General features: G+C 39.8%; 1 protein-coding gene across 4 annotated transcripts in view; it reads right to left on the bottom strand.

Annotated features, from left to right (window-relative positions):
• The window catches only part of SPOCK3 (SPARC/osteonectin, cwcv and kazal like domains proteoglycan 3), a 366633-nt gene that overhangs the window by 179395 nt on the left and 163249 nt on the right, over window positions 1-23989 (bottom strand). For all 4 annotated transcript variants that reach the window (XM_021074207.1, XM_021074205.1, XM_021074206.1 and 1 more), the window contains one exon: window positions 13851-13965. In XM_021074207.1, coding sequence (XP_020929866.1) covers window positions 13851-13965 — 115 coding nt within the window. The remainder of the gene's footprint in view (window positions 1-13850; window positions 13966-23989) is intronic.

Below are 23989 nucleotides of genomic sequence, written 5' to 3'. Positions count from 1 at the left end.
ATTGCAGATGACAAAAATGGTTGAATAAACGAATGAAGGACAGACTAACCAACTAAATAAATAAATGAAGAAATGCCTTATTTAGCCTTCCTTCATTGCTATCACAAGGATTTTCTACATTATGTCAACTGAGAGCTCATGGCAGCAGCAGGCATGCTAAGTCTCTTAATACCTAGTTTACTGATAACATGAAGCTGTTTTTCCGTGATTTTATATTTTTCTTCCTTACTGTCATTTATAAGGAAATATCTTAACACGTTTAATGCAACCCCACATGATGATACACATTAAATAATAAACTTCAGAGGTGAAAATAACAATTATTTTAGGTTTCTCCAAGTAAATGATTTTAAATCAGTTCTGAATTTTACCAACTGCATAAAATGCAGTTTGGATTTAGGATTACACTTCCCATAAGATCTAGAAGAGATATACTCTGAGACCCTACACTGACAAGTTAAAACTAGTAGAGACGTGAGGTGTAAAACTCAAGTCGTATTTAATTCTTGGACATTTTATTAAGAACATGATGTCCCTGTATTTAGAGAACCTTTGTCTGCATCCAAACAGTGCATTCCTGGGAGCTGGGACAGTAGCCAATTATTGATAAAGGGGCAAATTTGTAATTGGTTCATCCCTCTTCCCCAAGTACTTTCCTGAAGTAATTGTTCAATATGTATAAATAACAAGATAAAGTTGTACAAATACATAAAGTGGATTTGCATTCTAATAGTACAATCATTACCTCTGAGGGTGTTTTTTTTTCCACACAGAATTGCCTCTACACTCAACAGTGTAAAATGCAGCAATGGCATCATAGAAAAGAGACAAATCACTGACCCAACTCCATTCTTGTCACTTTTTTCTTTTTTTTGTCTTTTGTCTTTTTAGAGTCTCACCCCTGGCATATGGAGGTTCCCAGGCTAGGGGTCTAACTGGAGCTACAGCTGCTGGCCTATGCCACAGCCACAGCAACACCAGATCCAAGCCTTGTCTGTGACCTATACCACAGCTCACCGCAACGCCAGATCCTTAACCCATTGGGCAAGGCCAGAGATGGAACCCGCAACTTCATGGTTCCTAGTCGGATTCGTTTCCACTGCTCCACAATGGGAACCCCTCATTCTTGTCACTTTTGCTTCCATCACCTCTACTTGGCTCTGATGCACAGTATAGAACTGTGTGAAACTAAAATATATTCCATTTTTCACAAATACATTTAAAAAGTACACATATATTTGTCTTTTTAGGGCCACACCCATGGCATATGGAGGTTCCCAGGCTAAAGGTCGAATCAGAGCTGTAACCACTAGCTGATGCCACAGCCACACGATGCTGTATCTGAGCCACGTCTAAGACCTACACCACAGCTCACGGCAACGCCAGATCCTTAACCCACTGAGTGAGGCCAGGGATCGACCCTGCATCCCTGTGGATACTAGTCAGACTTGTTTCTGCTCAGCCATGATGAGAACTGCCTAAAATTACACTTATACTTAAATGTATACTGTCTCTATGTAAAATCACGTGGTTATCTCCATTAAATTAGTATGTTTGAAAGCCAAGACTACGGTGCAACTAGCCCCATGCCTTACACATAGTAGGTGCTTATAATAAATATGCCCTGAGTTGGAACTACAGCTCCCCAAGTACTTGAATATAATAAAGGAAGAGGAAGAAAGACTGTGCACCACGGAGATCATCTGTCAAGCTGTGACAGTTCCTCTTTGGAAAAGGACAGAAAACCTAAAAAATGGCCTCTTCTCTCCACAATATGCTAATCACTCTTCAGACAATTTGTGCAAAACGAAAAATTCAGGCTAAGTGGATGAAGTAGCTGCGTTTCTACCAACAAAATGATACTTCTTATAAATCTAATGCCACAAATACATTAATATTCCTTTTAATATTATCACTATGTTCATGATTTTCTCAATAATGTATTCATCTTTCTCTTCATATTTGTCAGAATAGAGAAAAGGTAATAAGCAATCTCAGGATCCCCTAAGCACTGGAATCCAAAACATGGACAGCATTACACAGAAACATGAGTTTCCCGGTGGATCCAGATAAAGAAGACTCTCCCAAGGTAGCGTCTCCTCCCATAATATGGGCTACTAAATCGATTCTTATAAAATTAACTACTTTCACATTCCTCTGATGACACTGTTCTCCAAATGCTAGAAAAGAAAAAGTCAAGGATATAATCTGATGAACACATGCTATAGTGTGACTCCAACATAAGCAGCCCTCCACCCATCCATCCCATAGCTGCACAATGTAACCAACTTCCGAACTGGTCAAACATCGCCGCTGAATCTGTGAGTGCTGAATGCTTCATTTTTGTTTGTTCATGTCCCCCCTTTAAAAAATTCTTAGTATGAGAGCCAAAAAGAGAGATGTTACCATTAGATTCGGCTCCAAGAGAGAGATTTCTGGTGTCACAACAGCAGAAATAGGATGGCCGTGGAAAAGAACTCATCCCCAAAGTGCACGGATGCCTCAATGTGAAGACTCTTCTGGACCCTCATTCCACCAATGATTCATGGTCACACCCTTTCCGCCTCTTAGCAGCCCTCTGTCTTTTCTATATGATCAACTATAGACTAGAGAAATGTTTAAATGTACTGGTAAAAAGTTTGATTAAAAATGTTCTTTCTAATAATTTTGTCTTATAACAAGAACACTTTAAGTTTTGTCTTTAAGTTTCAAGCTTTTATTTCAATGCATAGATACCCCTGCTAGAATATCCAGGAGCCACTCAAATACAGACTGGGGGTTGTCTACCAAAAAGGAGATGTTTTAGCTTCCCAAAGAGAAGCCCAGGACAAAATATTCCTTATGACTGATGACTTCATTATCCTTTATACTTATTAGCTTTTTGAATCACTGCTGAGACTGGGAGAGAAATGGACAAACTCCAGTCTACTTCATGATGCTTTAGCTTGCTTGAAACCAAGGATCTGAAAAAATCCCTTCCAATGAGAATTCAACATGAGTTCACCCAGTGAACAAAACTGAAGGTGGTGGTCAGAACAGCCGTCGGGTAAAAATCTTCAAATAATAAATGCTGGAGAGGATTTGAGAAAAGGGAACCCTACTACACGGTTGGTGGGAATGTAAATTGGTACAGCCACAGTGGAAAACAGTATGGAAATTCCTCAAAAAACTAAAAATAGAACTACCATATGATCCAGCAATCCCACTCCTGGGCATCTATCCAGACATACTATAATTCAAAAAGATACATACACCCCTAGTTCATTGCAGCACTATTCACAACAGCCAAGACAGGGAAACAACCTAAATGTCCATCTACAGAGGAGTGACTTAAGAAGATGTGATACATTACACGATGAAATAACACTCAGCCATAAAAAAGAATGAAATAATGCCATTTGCAGCAACATGGATGGACCTAGAGCTTCTCATACTAAGTGAGCTAAGTCAGAAAGAGAAAGGCCATATGATATCACTTCTATGTGGAATCTAGAATACAGCACAAATGAACCTATCTGCAGAACAGAAATAGACTCACAGACACAGAGAAAAGACTTGTGGTTGCCATGGGGGAGGGAGTGGGATGGACAGGAAGTTTGGGTTTAGCAGATGCAAACCAGTAAATATAGAATGGATAAGCAACAAGGTCCTACTGTACAGCACAGGGAACTATATTTCATATCCTGTAAAAAACCATAATGGAAAAGAATATGAAAAGAATATTGAATCACTCTGCTGTACAGCAGAAATTAACCCAATGTGGTAAGTCAATTATACTTCAATAATTTTCTTTAAATGACGGTGGTAAAATGCGAAGCTCAGTAAGAACAGGTAGTTTTATGATAATAGAACACACAGCACAATTCCCAGTGACCTCCTACCCCGGGGAAGGGAAGCACAGCCATCTGCATCGTGGCCTCTGCCCACAGGTGGAGATCAGTGAATACAAGTGAACATTCAAATTCATGATGGGAATAGAGAAAACTGAGGAAGTATTATGTTCCATATTTTGATAACAGACAAGACCAATATTTTAAAATGTTTATTAAGGAATTTTAAAGAAATCTAAAGGAAACAAGTAAAAAAAAAGGTAAGAATCTAGGAAAATAGAAACCATTCACTGATTATAGCAGCACATGACTCTAATTGCCCTCATTATTTATCTACATTAGTCAGCTACAAGAAAGGCTTTCTACAGAATTTAAAAATTAATAAGCTCCAGCCTTTAATGTCCATTACTCAGAAATACTACTGTCTGTCTGCCAACACTTGGCTAGCAAGAGGTTCAGCTGTAATTTATGCAAAATGTTGGATTCTTTAATAAAAATTCAGTACTAGAGAGTTTGCATTTAATATTTAACCATGATTAAAATTAAATGAATTCATAGCTAAATGGATCACTGGAAATCACAGCATTAAAAATAATAACACTGAATTCTCTAAAATACTAAGAAATAAAATTGGTTATCTAAAGAGGGAACTATTTAGAATAAGAAATATTCATTTGATGAAGAAATTACCAAAATGAGAAACGTGTAAAACAGTAATCAGGTTCATCAGAGCACCTGTCCATCAAACACCAACTGCTTTAAAAATAATGGGTCTAAATTATAGTGAGAATGAGTAAATTATGCACATTTTGTTACTGTTTAAATATCTAGTGTATATGTTTCCAGTGTTGGGACCTTCTTATTAAACCTCCTTATTTTGTGATCAAATTATCCTCCTGTCTGAAAAAAATGCTGCAGCTCCAAAAAACGTTATTGGTTTGGTTGAATCTCTTTTAACTCACCATGTTTTTATCAGGTTTCACTATGTTACAATCTGGAAGGAATGACTGGTTAATACATCATTATTACATAATCCATCCATGATTAAAGACACATATTTATTCTTGAAACTGAAAAGAGATTAAAAAAAAATCTTTGCTTTTAGAGCAGTTTAAGTACACAGAAAAACTGAGCAGAAGGTACAGAGATTCACCAGGACCCTCTGCGCCCCCCCCCCCCCATCATCAACAGCCCAGCAAATGGTCCATGTGTTACAATATCACCCAACGTCTGTGGTTTACTTGGCTTCCCCCTTGGTGCTGTACATCTCGCGGGTTTGGACAGATGTGTCATGATGTGTATCCACCATCATGGGGTTGTACCGAGCATTTTCAAGACCCTAAAAGTCCCACCTTGTCCCTCAACTCCTGCAACCACTGTTTTCCTAGTTTTGCTCTTTCCGGAACCTCGTATAGTTGAGATCATGCAGAATGTCATCTTTTAGATGGGCGTCTTTTGCTTAATAATATCCGTTTAAGATTCCTCCATTAGCTTTTCATGGCTTGATGGTACATCTCTTTTTATTGCTGAATACTATTCCCCAGCCTGGATGTTCCTTAGGGTATTTACTCATCACCTCCTGAAGGACATCTGGGTTGTTTCTATCTTTCAGCAATTCTGAAAAAGCTGCTACAATCATCTGTCGGCAGGTGTCGCGTGAACATACATTTTCATCTTAATGGGGTAAATACCAAGGAGTGTGACTGTGAAACATTTGGTTAGAATATGTTTTTTTATGTGAGAAAAGTGCCAAATCATGTTCCAATGTGGCCAATGTGATGGGAGTTCCCGCTGTCCCACCTCCCCCAGGCTCAGGGCTGCTGGTGTCTGAATGCGGCCGTCCTAAGGTGCTGTGGAGTCATGCTGAGGTTTCCACCTGGGTTTTCCTGATCACCCATGATGTGGAGCATCTTTTCTTCTGCTTACTTGCCATCTGTACATCTTCTATGGTGGGGTATCTGTGAAGGTCTACGACACATTTTTAAATCAGATTGTTTGAGTTTTAAAGAGCTCCTTGTATGTTTGGATAACAGTCCTTAACCAGATGTGTCTCTAGCAAATATGTTCTCCCCGTCTGGACCTTGTCATCTCATTCTCTTGACATCGTCCTTCACAGAGCACAGGTTTTTAACTATAAAGAAGTTCATCTTTCCCATTGCTTTTTCCCTAGATTGTGCCTTTGGGGTTTTATATAAAAAGGCAGTGCCATACCCAAGGTCATCTAGGTTCTTCCTGTGTTGTCTTCTAGGAATGTAATAGCTTTGTGTTTTCCATTAGGTCTGTTGTCTGTTTTGAGTTGATTTTTGTAAAGGATGTAAGGTTAGCATCTAGATTCACTTATTTGCAAATGACTTTCCAGTTGTTCCAGCTCCATTGGCTAAAAAGACCATCTTTGCTCCAGTGTGTTGCCCTATCTCCTCCATCAATGGCCAGTGGACTGCATTTCTGTGGGTCTACTTCTGAGCTCTCTGTTCTGTTCCATTGCTCTGTCTGTTCTTTCACTCACACCACCCTGTCTTGAGCACTGTGGCTTTATTCTAAATCCTGAAGTCACCTAGTGCCAGTCATCCTACTTTGTCCTTGTCCTTAAATGTTGTGTTGGCTATTCTGGGTCTTCTGTTCTCCACACAAACTTTAGAATCAGTTGGTTAACATCTGCAAGATAACTTGCCGGGACTTTAAGCGAAATTGCATTGAACCTGTAGATCAAGTTGGGAAGAACAGGGACCTTGAATTCATTGAATCTTTTTACACATGGACACGGAATAACTTTATATTGTTCTTGAGTTCTTTCATCACAGGTTAGTAGTTTTCCTCATATACATATTATACATATTTAGTTATATTATTCATTTTTGGGTGTGCTAATGTTTCTGGTACTGTGTTTTGTTTATATTGAGATACAACTTACATAGAACACTGTATAAGTCTGATTGTACAACGTGTTGATTTGATACATTTACGTATTGAAGCAGATGACCACTGAAGCTCTAACATCTCGATCAGGTCACATAATTATCATCAGGTTTTTGTGGTTAAAAACTTGTAAGACCTAGTCTCTCAGCAGTTGTGAAGCACATAACACAGTACTGTTGGCTATCATCACTATGCTGTATACTCGGTTTCCAGGGTTCTTTCATCTTCTGGCTGCAAATTTGTACCTGTTAACCAACATCTCCCCAGTTTCTCCAACCATCAGCCCCTGGGAACCACCATTCTACTCTGTTTCTAGGCTTTCATCTTTGTTAGATTCCACATATGAGTGGTATCATGCCCTATTTGTCTTTCTTTGTCTGGTGAATCTCAATAATCATAACGCCCACAAGGTCCATCCATGCTGTTGCAAATGGCAGGATCTTCTTCTTTCTTATGGTTGAATATTTCCTTGTACATATAAATGCCACAACTTCTTCATCCATTCATCCATGATGGACACTTAGGGTGTTTCCATATCGTGGTTATTGAGAATAACACTATAACAAACACAAAAATGAGGGTATCTCTGCAAACTCTTGTTTCCATTTCCTTCAAATATATTCCCCAGAAGTGGAATTGCTGAACCACCTGGTGGATCTATTTTTATTTTCTGGGGGACTTCCATACTGTTTTCCACAGTGGCTGCACCAACTTTCATTCTCACTAACAGTGTAGGAGGGTTCCTCTTCCTCAACATCCTCTCCAAGAGTACTGGCCGTCTTTTTGCTGACAGCCATTCTGGCAGGTGTGAGGTTGTATCTCATTACAGTTTTGATTTACAGTTTCTTGACGATTAGTAACTTTTTGCATCTTATGTGTCTATTGGTCATTTGTATGACTTCCTTAAAAAAGGTCTATTCAAGTCCTCTGCCCATTTTAAAATCAGATTGTTAATTTTCTGGTCATTGAGTTGTGTAAGTTCTTTATATATTCTGGATATTAACCCCTTATCTGATATACAGTTTGCAAGTATCTTCTCTCATTCCATAGGCTGCCTTTTCATTGTTCTGATGTTTTCGTTTGCTGTAAAAAAGCTTCTAAGGTTGATTATTCCCATTTTTGCTTTCACTGATTTTGCTTTTTCTGTCACAACCAAAATACCTTTGCCAAGACCAATTCAAGGAGCTTCTTCCCTATGTTTTCTTCTTGGAGTTCCGCAAGATTAGCTCTGCCTTTCATTCCTCAATACATTTTGTGTTAATTCTTGTGAGCAGTTTAAGATATGGGTCTAATATCATTTTCGGTATGTAGTTATCCAGTTGCCCTAGCAACCTTTACTAAAGAAACTGTCTTTCCTCCGTTGGGTGTTCCTGGCTCCCCTGTCAAACATTAGTTGTCCGTATATGCAGAGGTTCATTTCTGCAGTCTCTGCTCTGCTCCATTGGTCCACATGTCCATATTTATGCCATTACCATGCTGTTTTTATTACTATAGCTTTGCGGTACAGTTTGAAATCAGCAAGTATGATGTCTCTGGCTTTGTTCTTTCTCAAAATTACTTTGGCTATTTGGTGTCTTTCATGGCTTCGCACAAATTATAGAATAGTTTTTTTTTTCTATCTCTGTGAAAAGTCTCATTAGAATTTGATAGGGATTGCACTGAATCTATAGATGGCTTTGGGTAATAAGACATTAACAAAATTAATTCTTCTAGAAATAGAAAAATCATCTGCAACTGCATCTCCTACACTCCTGATGGGGGTCAACCAAGGTTCTCACACACAGTGTCAACAGCAATTCAACTTTTAGCTCCTAAACACACAAACAAGGACTATGATGCAGATGGATTAAAAGTGGTTCTAATGTGCTACAGACAATGACAGAAGAGAGTCTGATTCTTCCTGGGCTGGGAGATATCCAGGAAAAGGCTGAACTGAGATTTCTCAATAATTAATCTTTATCGAGTGCTAACCTTGTGAAAAGTGCTTACAAATTATGTCTTCAATTCTCAAAAAATATGGACCATATAATTATCATTTCTGTCTTACAAATAGGGAAACTGAGTCTTAGGGAGTTTAATGGGTTCAGAGTAGTTTTCTCCAAAGAGATGAAGCTGGACTTCAAAGCCAGCCAGACTAGTTTCAGATTACATACCATTAACCATCAGGCTGAACGCCTCTTCAGAAATGGAGAACATGCCGGAACAAAAAGGGGCAAATGGGCAAAACATTTTGCTAGGGAAAAACTCAGACATAATGAAAGTTTACAATTACAAAATATACAATATGTTTTTTGGGGAAAAAAGCAGATGCCTACTGCAGTTCAGGTGCTGTTCTCATTGCTTCTGTATATTAACTCATCAATCCTTAAAACATCATCAGGAAGTACAGCCTTTATCATTCCTTCTTTACAGAGGAAGAGGCATCATGGAGGTTTGCAGTAACCTGCCCGAGGTCACACAGCCAAGCAGAGGGGCTGGACCTTGAACGCAGGCAGTTCGGATCCACGTCTGTTCTGAAATGTCCCCACATAGGGATACCCCTGCCTGCAGGGCTGTCTTGTAGCCCTGAAGGCTGAGACTCTGCCCTATCGGGTCAGAGCAGCTCCCCAAGGCGATCGGACTTCTAACAGGAGTGGGAATGATGTCACAATGTGGTAAGTGCTGTGCACGTATAAAGTGTTGTCAGTGCGGCCTTTGTCTCATGTTTGAGAAATGTACTTTGGTTTGCGTGATGGGCAGGGTCTAAAGTAAAGCCTGACCAAACCACACTGACAGATCTAAATGGATAGTCTAATGGGTTCAACGTTCTTCTGAGCAATTCTCAAGTGGCTCTTGGGGCTGATATCAGAATAAAAGGAGAAGTTAAGAACTGCATGCTCAGCGAGAAAGCATGTGCATTAAAATATGCTCAGAAACCATTCATGAAGCAGCAGGTACCCAAGGATTTTCATAAAGGAAAATAGGGGTTTTTTTTAAGACAAAATGAGTTACCTCCAAAATGCTTAGAAGAATGCCTCATTTATATAAATGCTTTACAAACATTAAATAGTATGTTTCAAAGGGCACTACAATGTAATAATTAAGAGAATAAATTCTGGAATCTCACTGATCAGGTTCAGCATCCAAGTCTATCACCTGAGCAAATTCTGGGTCTCAGCTTTTTTCATTAATAAAATGAGGTAGTAACTGTAACCCACTTCACCCCACATCACCACTGTGAGATTGAACTAGGTAGGCACACATGTGTATGTACACAAATATATACCCACATATACATAACAAATACACACAAATATATATATTATATGTAATCTGTATATCTGTAGGAAAGTCCCAGACACACATGCAATACCATGAAGTTTTGCCATTATCTGTGTTTCAAAAAGAGGAGTCAAACGATGTTACACTAACTTGCTGTATTTGAAATACTATGACCCGTTTCAAAATGCAGTTAATATTAAAAAGTGATATGAACTATGGACTTGGGGTAACAGCAATGTGTCAATGCAGGTTACAGTTACAAGAAATGTACCACCCTTGGGGATGTTGATAAAGGGGGATGTTGTGCATGTGTGGGGCAAAGGCCTGTGGGAAATTCTCTGTACTTTCTGTCCAGTTTTGCTGTAAACATAAAAGTGCTCTAGAAAATTAAGTCTAATAAAAAAGTGTTGCAAACCTCTCTATTTTAACCAAAAGAAATCCATAAAGAGCTAGATTCTCATGGTTATATATACGTCTGTTATTAAACATGATTAAAATTTATTTATAATTACAAAAAGGAATATGTATCGAAAAGACCTGATTTCAAATCTTAAATCTGTTCTATCCATCTACCTACTTCTTTCTCTATATAACTAATCTCAGGCAGATACCCACAATCTCTGAGCTTCAGTTTTTATTTCTATATAAAGGGCACAATAACCTTTACTTTAAAGCACTAGGGTTGTTTTAAAAACTAAATCAAGTAAGGCACTTAGTAAAGAGCTTTGCACATGTCAAGTGTGAAACAAATGCTGGATTTCACTCTCCCTAAGGACAGTATCAGTGTATCTATGTGCCAAGAAGGGGAAATCTTACATAAATATAAGAAGCGTTACTTTAAAATAGTTAAATAAGTTCAATTCAACTTAACAAAAACATGTGTGGGACCCCACTATACCTCAGATCTTGTGCTTCAACCTTCCCATCATAAGTATTCCAATGTTTAGTAATAGAAATGTAAATACCATAGTCATTTCAAACTTACACAGAAATTTAGATCTTCTCTTGAATATAATCATTACAACTGTGAATTCTAAAAGCATAAAATTAAAATAGAGGAGCTTTAGGGCTCATCTCTTTTGATATATATATTTTGGATAAGCTGTATTTTATTTATTTAATTTTGTTTTTTAGGGCTGCACCCATGGCATATGGAAGATCCCAGGCTAGGGGTCAAATCAGAGCTGCAGCTGCTCGCCTACACCACAGCCACAGCAATGGCAGGTCCAGACCGCATCTGCGAACTACACTGAAGCTCACAGCAACACAAGATCCTTAACCCAATGAGTGAGGCCAGGGATAGAACCTGTGTCCTCATGGATATCAGCAGGGTTCCCATTTCCGCTGTGCCACAATGGGAACTCCCTAAAAGTGTACAATTAAGATAGAGGAGTTTTAGGACGCATCCTCTCTTGATAATATATTTAGGATAAGCAGCATTTTAAATTAACCTCATCATTCTTTGACTTAATGCCTCCTTAGTAGGCCCCTGCTTCCTTATCGATTTTTTTTTCAACCTTTGGTGTAAATGAGGCAGAAATTAACAGGGTTGGTTTTGTCCTAAGAAAATGCATGAGGTTGAAGAACCTCACTCCGTCTTATTTTGCCAAATCTCTCTCTCTTTTTTTTTTTAAATACCAGCAGCATTGACTGGTGCTGAAACACTGATCTAGGAAATAGTGCTGATGACCTGCAGCTGCAGAGGCAGCAAAGGCGAGACACACACACACACACCCTGGACCCCCACTCACAACACACATACACTGCGATTTAAACATTCACTTGTGTACTGATGCTCAAAGCAAATAAAGCACGTGGAATACAAATCCTATTTCTCTGGAAACTAGCTATTTATTGAATGAATATAGTGCGTACTAAGTGCAATGTCAACCCAGTCTCTATCAGAAACAGAAGGCGACCAAACACTATCCATAAAAACACTTGCACACGCAGCCCCTGCCCAGCTCACGGGGCGCCCAGGGCCAAGCTGGCTCTGGTTGTGGGCGGAATGCTTCCCCTGCTTATATTTGAAACCATTAGGCTGTCAGCCTCTGTGAGTCTTTATCAGGTTAAGAAGTTTCTTTTTGTCTGTAAAGTCGCTGTTTAACAGCAAGTTGGAGAAGCAGTGAGGTGCACATGTGTAAAAAAATCAGGGACTCAGTCAACAGATGCAGGAATCTGTGAGGCCAGCTGGCTCAGGGCTCTCCTGGCCCAGGGGTCAGTCCTCAGGAGGGGCCGGCTCTGCCCAGCCTGGCGTTAACTGGGAGGTCCTCACCTGCTTGCTTCTTTGGGCCCAGGGTGCCAGGGTGAAATGGCAGACCCTTTCGCAGGGAGTTCACGTGCATGGGTGGGAACTTCCTGGGGGTTGGGAAGGTGATAACACAGTTTTGCTTTTAGAGGAAGTGAACTCAGCTACTCGTGGATTCACTTCCACACTGTCCTCCTGAGCACCCTGCCTCCCAACACATACGTTCACATAGTCATATTTTAAATGTCTGTTGATTAACTCCTACGAATTCCAAGAAATTCAGAAGCTTTTTGGAGACAGAAAAATTAACTTCTGGCCCAAAGTGGAGCCGTCGCTTAGAGAACCAGCACAGAGGTCTTGGCTCTGGGGGTAAAGGCCAGGCAGCCAAGCCTCACCCTCTGCCGCTCCCTGCCCTTAGCCCCGCAGGATGCTGATCTTAGCAAATGCTCTTTTCCAGCCTCTCTCACACCTTCCGTCCCCACATTGGGCTTCTCCCCTTCCTCTCTCACTTCTGCAGGGATGTCACTGGACCGACTTCGTCCCAGGTGATCTGATCCCAACCCCTCGGTCTCGGCTGCACTGGCCTGACCTGGACCTGGGATCGGCCTCTGCAGCTACACAGAGGGAAGACGCCCTCCAAGCTAGTGAGCATGAGCAAGTAGCCTGGACTTCTGCGCCTTCCTGTAAATAAGGAACAGCAAAGACTTAAATATTGGCTGTTTTCCAGAATGCTACTTAGGTTATGATTATCTAATGTCTGCTGGGGTGCTTGAATAACAGAATTCAGATATAAGTACACTAAAGCCAAAAACCAATCGTCTCTGAACGTCCCCGAAATAGCAAAATCCCCTCGTTCATTTGATGTGAAAACAAAACAGGACCTCAGGGCACTGTCCCAGAGACAGTGGTCTCTTTGGAACAGGCCCACCTGCCCACCAGTTGCCGTCATTCCCTCGTTGGTTTGGCACCTTCTGGTCCTTAAGACTCAGCACCAAACTTCACACTATTTCTAAACTCCTGATAGTTCTCAACATGCAGCCCACTTTCCAGAAGCAGTGGTGATCATTCTGTGAGACATTCTAGCCCCTGCTCTCCTCTGGGGAGTGTGATGGCATTCGGAGACTAGACCACACAACTTCAGTACCAGCGCTTCCTTGAAGACCTTATCGCTATTTGTGTGTGACTTTTTTTAATAAACACCCATCACTCACCTTTTTCCCCCTTTAACTTTGTTCCAAATTTTCCCCCGAGGGACACAGGATGTTTGAGCTGGCATACACAGAAATATTTAGAGGGTACCCAAATGGTACGTTCCTTACACTTGAAAAAGTGTCACTATGCAGTATGGCACTTTAATCCAACCTTCAAAATCCTCTTTATCTAACAATATATGCCTAACTCTATAATCTACAGTAATCCCACCTGATAACAATGTTTAACTCAAGAGAATCATAATTATATTAACCAAGACTCTGCAACTGTTTCAATAAAACTCTGGATAAAAGCTAAGCAGACGCTGCCAAACGGTTATATTCTACAGTAAGTCCTAGCAAAGGGTGCCCTTCCATCAGTGGATTTGCGCTCCCAAGACTTACCTGTGGGCAAGTCTCCGCTGGCCAATGCAGACCGCGGTCCCAGAACCTTGCACAATGCACACTTCGTGGCGGCCACATTTCATATTCAAGCACGGGTCTTTAGCTGGATCTAAAGCTATAAAAACGAAAGAAATCACACAGAAAATGTTAAAATAAGTTTCTGTAGAATGAAGGCTCTAATCTCATTCCATGCAATTTGATCAGGGAATTTACAGAGTGTTTTACAGAGCTGTAACTATTGTTCACATTCTTCCTCTATTAAAATACACTTTTGCTTCTACCTTTGTAACTCAGAGGTAGTTGAGATTTGTAGTGTAGCCTCATCCATCTGTTCAGAAGCTGAAATGCGCAAACCCCTGTCATTAAACAATGTGTGGTCAAAACAGAAACTTATGTCCCAAACTTTCTGTAGTTGCTACTGCTTTTTAAGCACTGGAGGTGGAAAAATGAAGTTGGGGTATATTGTTACTATATTTGTGTCAGTGAAGAATTATAATTCATACTTCTGCTTTTCCTGACTGGATGCAAGTGTGTAAAAAAAAGATGAAACCCCCAAAGAAGTAAGTGGGCATTAATGGCTCTGGGGATCACCAAGAAAATTGCCACTTGTACACAGGGGCTGTCTGAGAGCATCATGGTAAGAAAATGAAATGCACTTTCATTTTTAAACTGTTTCCTTCTCACACTTGAACCACCATAGCTCCAGAAAACAAAACAAAACAAAAAAAAAAACTAAAACTATCTTGGTGGCTGGTAGCTGCCAACACAAAAACTCTGCAATTTGTTGACTTCAAAAAAACCAGCAATTTGGGAGTTCCCATCGTGGCGCAGTGGTTAATGAATCAGACTAGGAACCATGAGGTTGCGGGTTCAATCCCTGGCCTTGCTCAGTGGGTTAAGGGTCCGGCATTGCCGTGAGCTGTGGCGTAGGTTGCAGGCCCAGCTTGGATCCTGCGTTGCTGTGGCTCTGGCGTAGGCTGGCGGCTACAGCTCCAATTCGACCCCTAGCCTGGGAACCTCCATATACTGTGGGAGTGGCCCTAGAAAAGGGAAAAAAAAAAAAACAAAAAAAAAACCCAACAGTTTTATTGGGATGTAACTCACATATTATACAATGCATTCTTTTAAAGTTTAAAATGCGGTAACCAAGATGGTGGAGAAGGAAGACCCTGTGCTCATCTTCTCCCACCAAAGTGACAGCTGCTTACAGATCAACTTCCAGGAGAAGCAGCTGTGGACCAGGGAAAGACAAACCACAACTAAAGACAAGAGAAGGACCCTTGACGAAGTACAGAGGAGGGTGGCAAGGTCAGCACCCACCCTGTGGGTGACACCACATGGACAGTAATCACAAATTTGGAGGCTCCCCCCAGGGAGCAAGGGCAGGGAGCAAGGGCACCAAGCCCCTCAGCAGGCTTTCTGGTCTGGAGGCCTCATTCAACTCAAATAACAAACGATTTAATTAAAAAATTGGGCCAGGGTCCTGAACAGACACTTTCCAAAGAAGATGTACAGATGCCAATGGCCCCTTGAAAAGATGCTCAGCGTCAATAATAATGGAGAAATGCAAATCCAAGCCACAGAGTATTATGCACAGAGATATCACCTCACACCTATCAGAATGGCTATTATCAAAAAGTCAGTAAAAAAGAAGTATTGCCGGAAATGTGGAGAAAAGGGAACACTTGTGCACTATTGGTGGGAATGCAAATTGGTGTAGCCACCATGGGGAATAGTATAGTGGTTCCTCAAAATATTAAAAATAGAACTACCATCTGATTCAGTAATCCCAATCATTGATTTTTATCCAAATAAAACAAAAACACTAGTTTGAACTGACATCTTCACGTCAGTGCAACACTATTTACAATAGCCAAGATATGGAAGCATCCTAAGTGCCCATCAACAGATGAATGGATAAAGAAGATGTAGTACATATATACAATGGAATATTACACAGTCATAAAAAGAATGGAATTCTGCCTTTTGCAACAACATGGATGGACTTAAATGGTGTTAGGTTTACTGAAATAAGTCAGAGAAAGACATATCCTGCATGGTTACACATCTGTGTAGAATCTGCAATTCAAAACAAACTGAACAAAAATAAAACAGAACTAACTGATGGTTTGCCTAGAGAGGAGGAGAATGGGAAGATGAGAAGGCACGAAAAAAACTATAGTTATAAAGTAACAAGTCATAGGGATGCAATGCACATCATAGGGAGTACAGTCAACAACACTGCAATAACTTCATACGGTGACAGGTGGTAGCTAGACTTTCTGTCCTGACCATTTTATAATGTACAGAAAAACTTAATCGCTATTTTGAATATCTGAAACTAACAATGTTCTCAGTTATATTTTAATAAAAATTAATTGCATGGTTTTCAGTATATTCATATTTGTACAAGTATTACCACAATCAATTTTCTTTCTTTTCTTTTTTTTTTTTTAGGGCTGCACCCATGGCAAACGGAGGTTCCCAGGCTATAGGGGTCCAATCAGAGCTGTAGCCCCTGACCTATGCCACAGCCACAGCAACGCCAGATCTGAGCCACATGTGCAATCTACACCAGAGCCCACGTAAACACTGGATCCTTAATCCACTACGAGGTCAGGAATCGAACCTGGGTCCTCATGGATACTAGTCAGGATCGTTACCACTGAGCCACGATGCGAACGCCTCAATTTTAGAACAGCCTTATCACCTCAAGATATAGCCACACCCTTCAGTTATCAGCCTCATTCTCCCAACCTAAGACAACCAATAGCAGGCACTCATTAATCTATTTTCTGTCTCCATAGATTTGCCTATTCTGGACATTTCATACCAGTGGAACCATACACCATGTGGTATTTTCTGAACAGCTTCCTTCATTTAGAACAAATGTTTTCAAGGTCTGGCAGTGTGACAGCTGCATCCTTGCTTCATTCTTTCATGCTACTGCTGAATGAATGTATGAATTCCATTGTATGGCTGGGCATGTGTATTTATCCATCCACTAGTTGATAGGCATTGTATTGTTTCCATCTTTTGTCTAGTTCAAATAATGCTGCTACGAGCAATCTCTATCAGTGGTGACATTTTGTTGTTATTTATTCTGAGGGGAAGGCCAGCGAGGGCATTGGTACAGATAAGGAAAAGGCTGAGTGTCCAGTTTGGGAACAGGACAAAATTGAGAGAAAGACCCATGAAAGACAGCAAACTGAAAATAAAACTCCAGTGCATGTAGAGAAATGAGGCAGGGTGACCAGAAGAATGTGCATCTGGAATATTTCAAAAGTATCTGGGAGGTCCTGGGCTTTGCATCAGACATGAAATGTGGATTTGACCCATCTTCTGCAGACAAACCAGAGCTACTATATAGCGCACAAATCAAACTTAGCTTTATGAATATGTTAAATCATAGGCATATTTAGTCAATAACCTAAATAACTGAATTCATCTTGGCAGTCAATGAATTCAATAAAGATATAGACAGATGTGTGTGTGTGTACACACGCACACATTTACTTCCTTTAAAATTACAAAGTGTATTTCTGTAAAACTCTTATTTGAGATTTCAAACAAACATGAGGTTTTGAATACAGAATAATAACACATACTGTTGCCTGAAATACAGATCAATGGAACACGATAGACAGCCCAGAAATAAGCCCAGCCGCCTATGGTCAATTAAACTAAGACAAAGGAGGTAAGAATATACAGTGGAGAAAAGACAATCTCTTCCTTAAGTGGTGCTGGGGAAAATGGTCAGCTACATGGAAAATAACGAAATTAAAACACTAACACCAAATATAAAAATAAACTCAAAATGGATTAAAGACCTAAATGTAAGACCAGATACTAAAAATCACTTAGAGGAAAACACAGGCCCAACACTCTCTGGCATGAACTCAGCAATATCTTTCAGATCCACCTCCTAGAGTGATGAAAATAAAAATAAAAATAAAAATAAACAAATAGGACCTAATTAAACTTAAAAGCTATTGTACAGCCAAAGAAATCATAAACAAAATGAAAAGACAACCCACAGAATGGGAAAAAAATATTTGCAAATAAACCAAAAGACAGGGGATTAATCTCCAAAACACACAAACACCTCCTGCAACTCAGTATCAAAAACAAAAACAAACTACCTAATCAAAAACTCCCACATGGGAGTTCCCAGACTAGTATCCATAAGGATTTGGGTTTAATCCCTGGCCCTGCTTGGTGAGTTAAGGATCCAGTGCTACCATGAGCTGTGGTGTGGGTTGCAGACTCAGCTCAGATCCTGCATTGCTGTGGCTGTGACATAGGCCGGCAGATATACCCCTGGTCTTGAAACTTCCATATGCTGCTAATACAAAAAAGGCAGAAAGGGGGCAAATGATCTAGAGACATTTCTCCAAAGAACACATATGCATGGGCCAAAAAAACACATGAAATGATGCTCAACACTGCTAATAATTAGAGAAATGCAAAGCAAAACTGCAATGAGGTATCACCTCACAACAATCAGAAAGGCCATCATTAATAAGTCTACAAATAACAAATGCTGGAGAAAGTGTGGAGAAAATGGAACGCTCCTACACTGTTCGTGGGAATGTAAAGTAGTACAACCACTACATAGAACAGTATGGAGGTTCCTCAGAAAACTAAAGATAAAATTACCATATGATTCAGCAATTCCACCCCTGGGCATCTATCTGGAGAAAATCATAGTTCAAAAAGACAGAGGCACCCTAATGTTCATAGCAGAACTACTTACAACAGCCAGGACGTGGAAGCAACCTAAATGTCCATCAACAGAGGAATGGATAAAGAAAATGTGATACATATATACAATGGAGTATTATTCAGCCATCCAAAAAGAACAAAATAATGCCTTTTGTAGCAACACAGTTGCAACTAGAGATTATCATGATTATCATGTCTTTTCATGGTAATGACATGATGTTATATAACTTATATGTGGAATCTAAAAAATTGATACAAATGAACTTATTTATGAAACACCACTCACAGACTCTGAAAACAAACTTATGTTACTAAGGGGGACAGGTAGTGGGAGGGATGGACTGGGGGCTTGGGAGTGGAATATGCACACTGTGGTATATGGAATGACTGGCCAATGGGATCTGCTGTACAAAACAGGGAGCTCTACTTAATATTCTGGGATAAGCTATATGGGAAAAGAATCTGAAAAAAGGGAGGTGTGTACATATATAACTAAATCACTCTGTTCTAATGCAGAAATTAATGACATTGTGTATGAACTATAGTTCAATAAGACTTTTTTAAAAACAAAATAAATTTTAAAAAGAATACTCAACATATATAGTCAATAAAATATTACAAGATATTTTTTATAATTATAAAATGGTCAAGACATTAAATGTGTGTATTTGCAACACAAATATTCCATTTTCTCCACTTGAAGGAAAATATTTTGTGACAAGCAATGATTCAACTATATATTCTATTAATTTCTAAGTAGTATCAAAAATTAAGATTAAACTATATTATTCTCTATAAAATGTTGAACATTCTTTGTTCAGTGTGAAAATACAAATTTCTTTAACATTCTCATTATACTGTCACAGTTTAAACTGTCATTAATTAAGGGAGTTCCCATCATGGCTCAGCAGTAACAAACCTGACTAGGATCCATGAGGATATGGGTTCGATCCCTGGCCTTAATCAGTGAGTTAAGGATCTGGCATTGCTGTGAGCTGTGGTGTAGGTCCCAGATGCAGCTTGGATCCTGAGTTGCTGTGGCTGTGGTGTAGGCTCGCAGTTGTAGCTCTGATTTGATCCCTAGCCTTGGAACCTCCATATGCCATGGATACAGCCCTAAAAAAACCCTCCAAAATAAAAAAATTTTTAAAAAGCTAAATAAATACATAGTCACTAATTTTAAAACTGTCTTATTCAACAACTTTAGAACCATATGATTTCTTGTTGGCCAACATAAAAGAAAGACATACAGTGACTAAGCATTACAAATGTTTTGAGGAGCCCCCGTTGTGGCTCAGTGGGTTAAGAACCTGACTAGTATCCATGAGGATGCAGGTTTGATCCCAGGCCTCAGTCAGCGGGTTAAGGATCCGGCGTTGCCATGAGCTGTGGTGTAGGTTGCAAATGCTGCTCAGATCTGGCATTGCTGTGGCTGTGGTGTAGGCTGATAGGTGTAGCTCCAATATGACTGACCCCTAGACTGGGAACTTCCATATGCTACGGTTATAGCCCTAAAAAGACAAAAAAGAACCTGACTAGTATCCATAAGGATGCCAGTTTGATCCCTGGCCCGGCTCAGTGGGTTAAATATCTGGTGTTTCTGCAACCTGGTGTGTAGGTTGCAGATGTGGCTCAGATCTGGTGGTGTTGTGGCTGTGCTGCAGACCTCATTTACAACTCTGATTCAACCCCTAGCCTGAGAACCTTCATATGCTGTAGCCCTAAAAAGGAAAAAAAAAAAATGTTTTGAGCTGTTTCTAGTCCTTAGTCTCTCTTACTTTTAAGCATCAATATCAATTTTAAATACTGATTAAAATGAAACAATTTTGCCTAACAATTAAACAATGTCAATGCATTTCCAACTGATCCTTCTGTACATTTAAGTCACGTATTCATTGTTGATAAATTTAATCTGGGATGTAATTCTGGAAAAGGGGTGTTTCCACTTTGAAAGAAAACACTATGGTACATATAAAACTATCACAGTTAATCTGCATTTTGAATGCCACTACCAACAATTAGATTCAGTTATTTTGCCAGTTTTCATTGTCCTTTCCAGCCAACTCTGGGTAATTTTCAAAAGTTCCATGACATTTATGGTATATCCATTTACTAAGAGAATTGAGAACTCAAAATTAGGTATATAGTGATCAGGAACTTATTAGAATAAATATAGGACATGACAAACAACTTAATGAAAGTCTGACATAAAACTCTACATAATTCATCAAAAGAGTAGCAGCATTTGTCAGGAGATGGAAAATGTAACAGAAAGTAAACATGAAGAATCTGATACATAGGATTTGCAACAAGAAAAAGACAGTTTTTGCGCATGTGATTTTAACCATCTGTATTTTTAAGTAGAACTCACACTGTTGGCAGATTAAAACTATAAAACATCACAGGCTGTAAATACAGATGCCTGAGATTTTATTTTTGAAATCACAACAATAACACAACCATCTCTGCCTTGGCTGAGGCCTCTGCATTAGAACTAACCCTGTGTCTTCAAGGCCTGGCTAACCCCACCTCCTCCCACCCAACTCTCAGCTTCCTTCCCTCTTTTCAAATTGCTGCCTCCTATTCTATTATGCATTAGTGTTTTTAACGTTCTCTCAAACACCCAGTAAAACTATCCCTAGGAATATTTCAGCTCGTGCATTCAACTGATTTGCCTACGTTCTTTCCTTCATCTAATAATCCAATAATAATAACATCATAATTCAGTATTCCCGTCATGGCTCAGTGGTTAACGAATCTCACTAGGAACCATGAGGTTGAGGGTTCGATCCCTGGCCTTGCTCGGTGGGTTAAGGAACCGGCGCTGCCATGAGCTGCAGTGCAGGTCGAAAATGCGGCTCAGATCCCATGCTGCTATGGCTGTGGCGAAGGCTGGCAGCTACAGCTCTGATTCGACCCCTAGCCTGGGAACCTCCATATGCCCTGGGGGCAGCCCTAGAAAAGACAAAAAAAATACATATATGTATTATAATTCAGTAATTTCTTCTCATTGACATGAACTAACCTGAGGATTTAACCAGTATCATTTTTTAAAATTTTAATTAGAGAAGTATCATTGATGTACAATATTATATACACTATAGATGTACAACATAGTGATTCACAATTGTCAAAGGTTATGCTTAATTTATAGATATAAAATACTGGCTTTATTCCCCATGTTGTACAATCTATCCTTATAGCATATTTTATACCTAATGGTTTATATACTTTAGTCCCCTGCCCCTATCTTGCCCCTCCCCATTAGTAGTTTCTGTGAGTCTGCTTCTTTTTTGTTATATTCTCTAGCTTGTCATATTTTTTAGGTTCCACACATAACTGATAACACATAGTATTTGTCTTTCTCTGTCTGACTTATTTCACTTAGCATGATGTCTTCCAAGTCCATCCACATTGCTGCAAATGGCAAATTTTTTATTCTTTTTTATGGCTGAGTAGTATCCCATTGCATATGTATACCCCATTTTTATTCATTCCTCTGTCGAAGGACATTTAGGTTGCTTTCATGCCCAGACTACTGGAAAGAGTGCTGCAATAAATATTGGGGTGCATGTATCTTTTTGAATTAATGTATATGGGTTTTTTTGGATATATACCCGAGTGGAACTGTAGGATCACGTGGTAGTTCTATTTTTATTTTTCTGAGGAAGGTCTACACTGTTCTCCATAGTGGCTGTACCATTTACTCCCACACCAAACAGTGCACAGGGTTCCCTTCTCTCTACATCCTCACCAGTACTTGCTATTGGTGGTCTTTTTGACGATGGACATTCTGACAGGTGTGAGGTGGCATCTCATCGTGGTTTTCATTCCCATTTCCCTGATGAGTAGTGATGCTGAGCATCTTTTCATGTGCCTGTTGGCCATCTGTAGGTCTTCTTTGGAAAAATGTCTGTTCAGGTCCTCTGCCCATTTTTGAATCTGGTAGTTTGACTTTTTTGATATCATTATTTGCTTTGTTTCAGAAAAAAAAGTCAGAATGTCAAACAATTGCCTTATACTTTAACATTTGCATTTCACTTGTGATGTAGGATTTCCCTCACAACTTATTAGAATACTTTTAAAAAAATTTTATTGGAGTATAGCTGCCTACAATGCTGTGTTAGTTTCAGGTGTGCAGCAAAGTGATTCAGTTATACACATATGCATCTATTCTTTTTTAGATTCGTTTCCATTATAGGTTATTACAAGATACTGAGTATAGCTCTCTCTGCTCTACAGTAGGTCCTTGTTGATCATCTAGTTTATATACAGTAGTGTGTATATGTTAAACGCAAACTCCTAATTTATCCCTCCCCCGCTTTCCCTTTTGGTAACTCTAAGTTTGATTTCAAAATCTTTGACTCTGTTTCTGTTTTGTAAATAGGTTCTTTTGCATCATTTTTATTAGATTCTACATATAAGTGATGTCATATGATATTTGTCAGAATACTTCTTTTTTAGTCCAGAATCCCCCTTACGCTAGGGCAGACAGGAAGCCTCATGCCCGATCCAGATGGTAACGGTGGATGAGCGTCAGTCAGCAGGGCGGGGAGGGCAGAACACAAAGGTGTGTGCACAGATGTGTCAGGAAGAAAGGAACTAATTCTTGGAGAGAGGCTCCTAGGTGAGGGAACTGCGAGAAGCAGAGAAGGCAGAGGCAGGGTCAGGAGCACCAGCACTGAGCAGTGGGGAAGGTGCTGAGTCCCATCAGAGCAGAAGGGTTTATATTCGGTGCAGGTGGTATTGAGAGAAGAAAGCAAAAAAAATGGCATCAGAAGGTGCAAAATAGGTATTAATGCTGTTATCAGGAGGAAACTGACATAGAAACCTGGAACCCCTAATCTGCGCAAACCCATCTCTGGATTTTAACTGTGTTTTTCCAAAAGAAGCCTAGAGTTTAGATTAAATCCTACTGACTATGGCGCCATCACCCATAAACCAGGATCTGTGTTACTGCTGATGAACCAGCCACCGTAGCTCAGCCAATGCCTCAGGAAAGACTGCTAAGACATGTGACAAACACCATAGGAATGTCACCTCCCAGTATGATTTCACTGCTGCAAGGCCATCTCCACGTAGTATATTAGTTCACCTGCAAAATAAGAACTTGGACTAGACTACATTCCTGAATGCTCCTGGAGTGGCTGACACCACACGCCCACATGCCCCTACAGACACACCCTTTTTATTGGAAGAGAGATGTGTAGGTAGGTAACAAGAATGCACTGTTAGGGGGAAATTACACTTTTGTGCATATTTAGCCTGAGTGGAGGATAATTAGATAATCAGAAAGACATATAGCAAATAAAGAGACAGGAAACTTCAGAACATGGAGCCACTATGAACATCATACAGGTAGAAAAAGGCTTCCCTGTTCAGGAGTGACAGACAGGTCAGGATCAGAGTAAATC

This window comes from Sus scrofa, chromosome 14 (assembly GCF_000003025.6).
Source record: "Sus scrofa isolate TJ Tabasco breed Duroc chromosome 14, Sscrofa11.1, whole genome shotgun sequence".
In the NCBI taxonomy this organism is placed as follows: domain Eukaryota; kingdom Metazoa; phylum Chordata; class Mammalia; order Artiodactyla; family Suidae; genus Sus; species Sus scrofa.
Note: the sequence above shows the minus strand (reverse complement) of the source record. Positions and strands in the feature narration are given on the sequence as shown.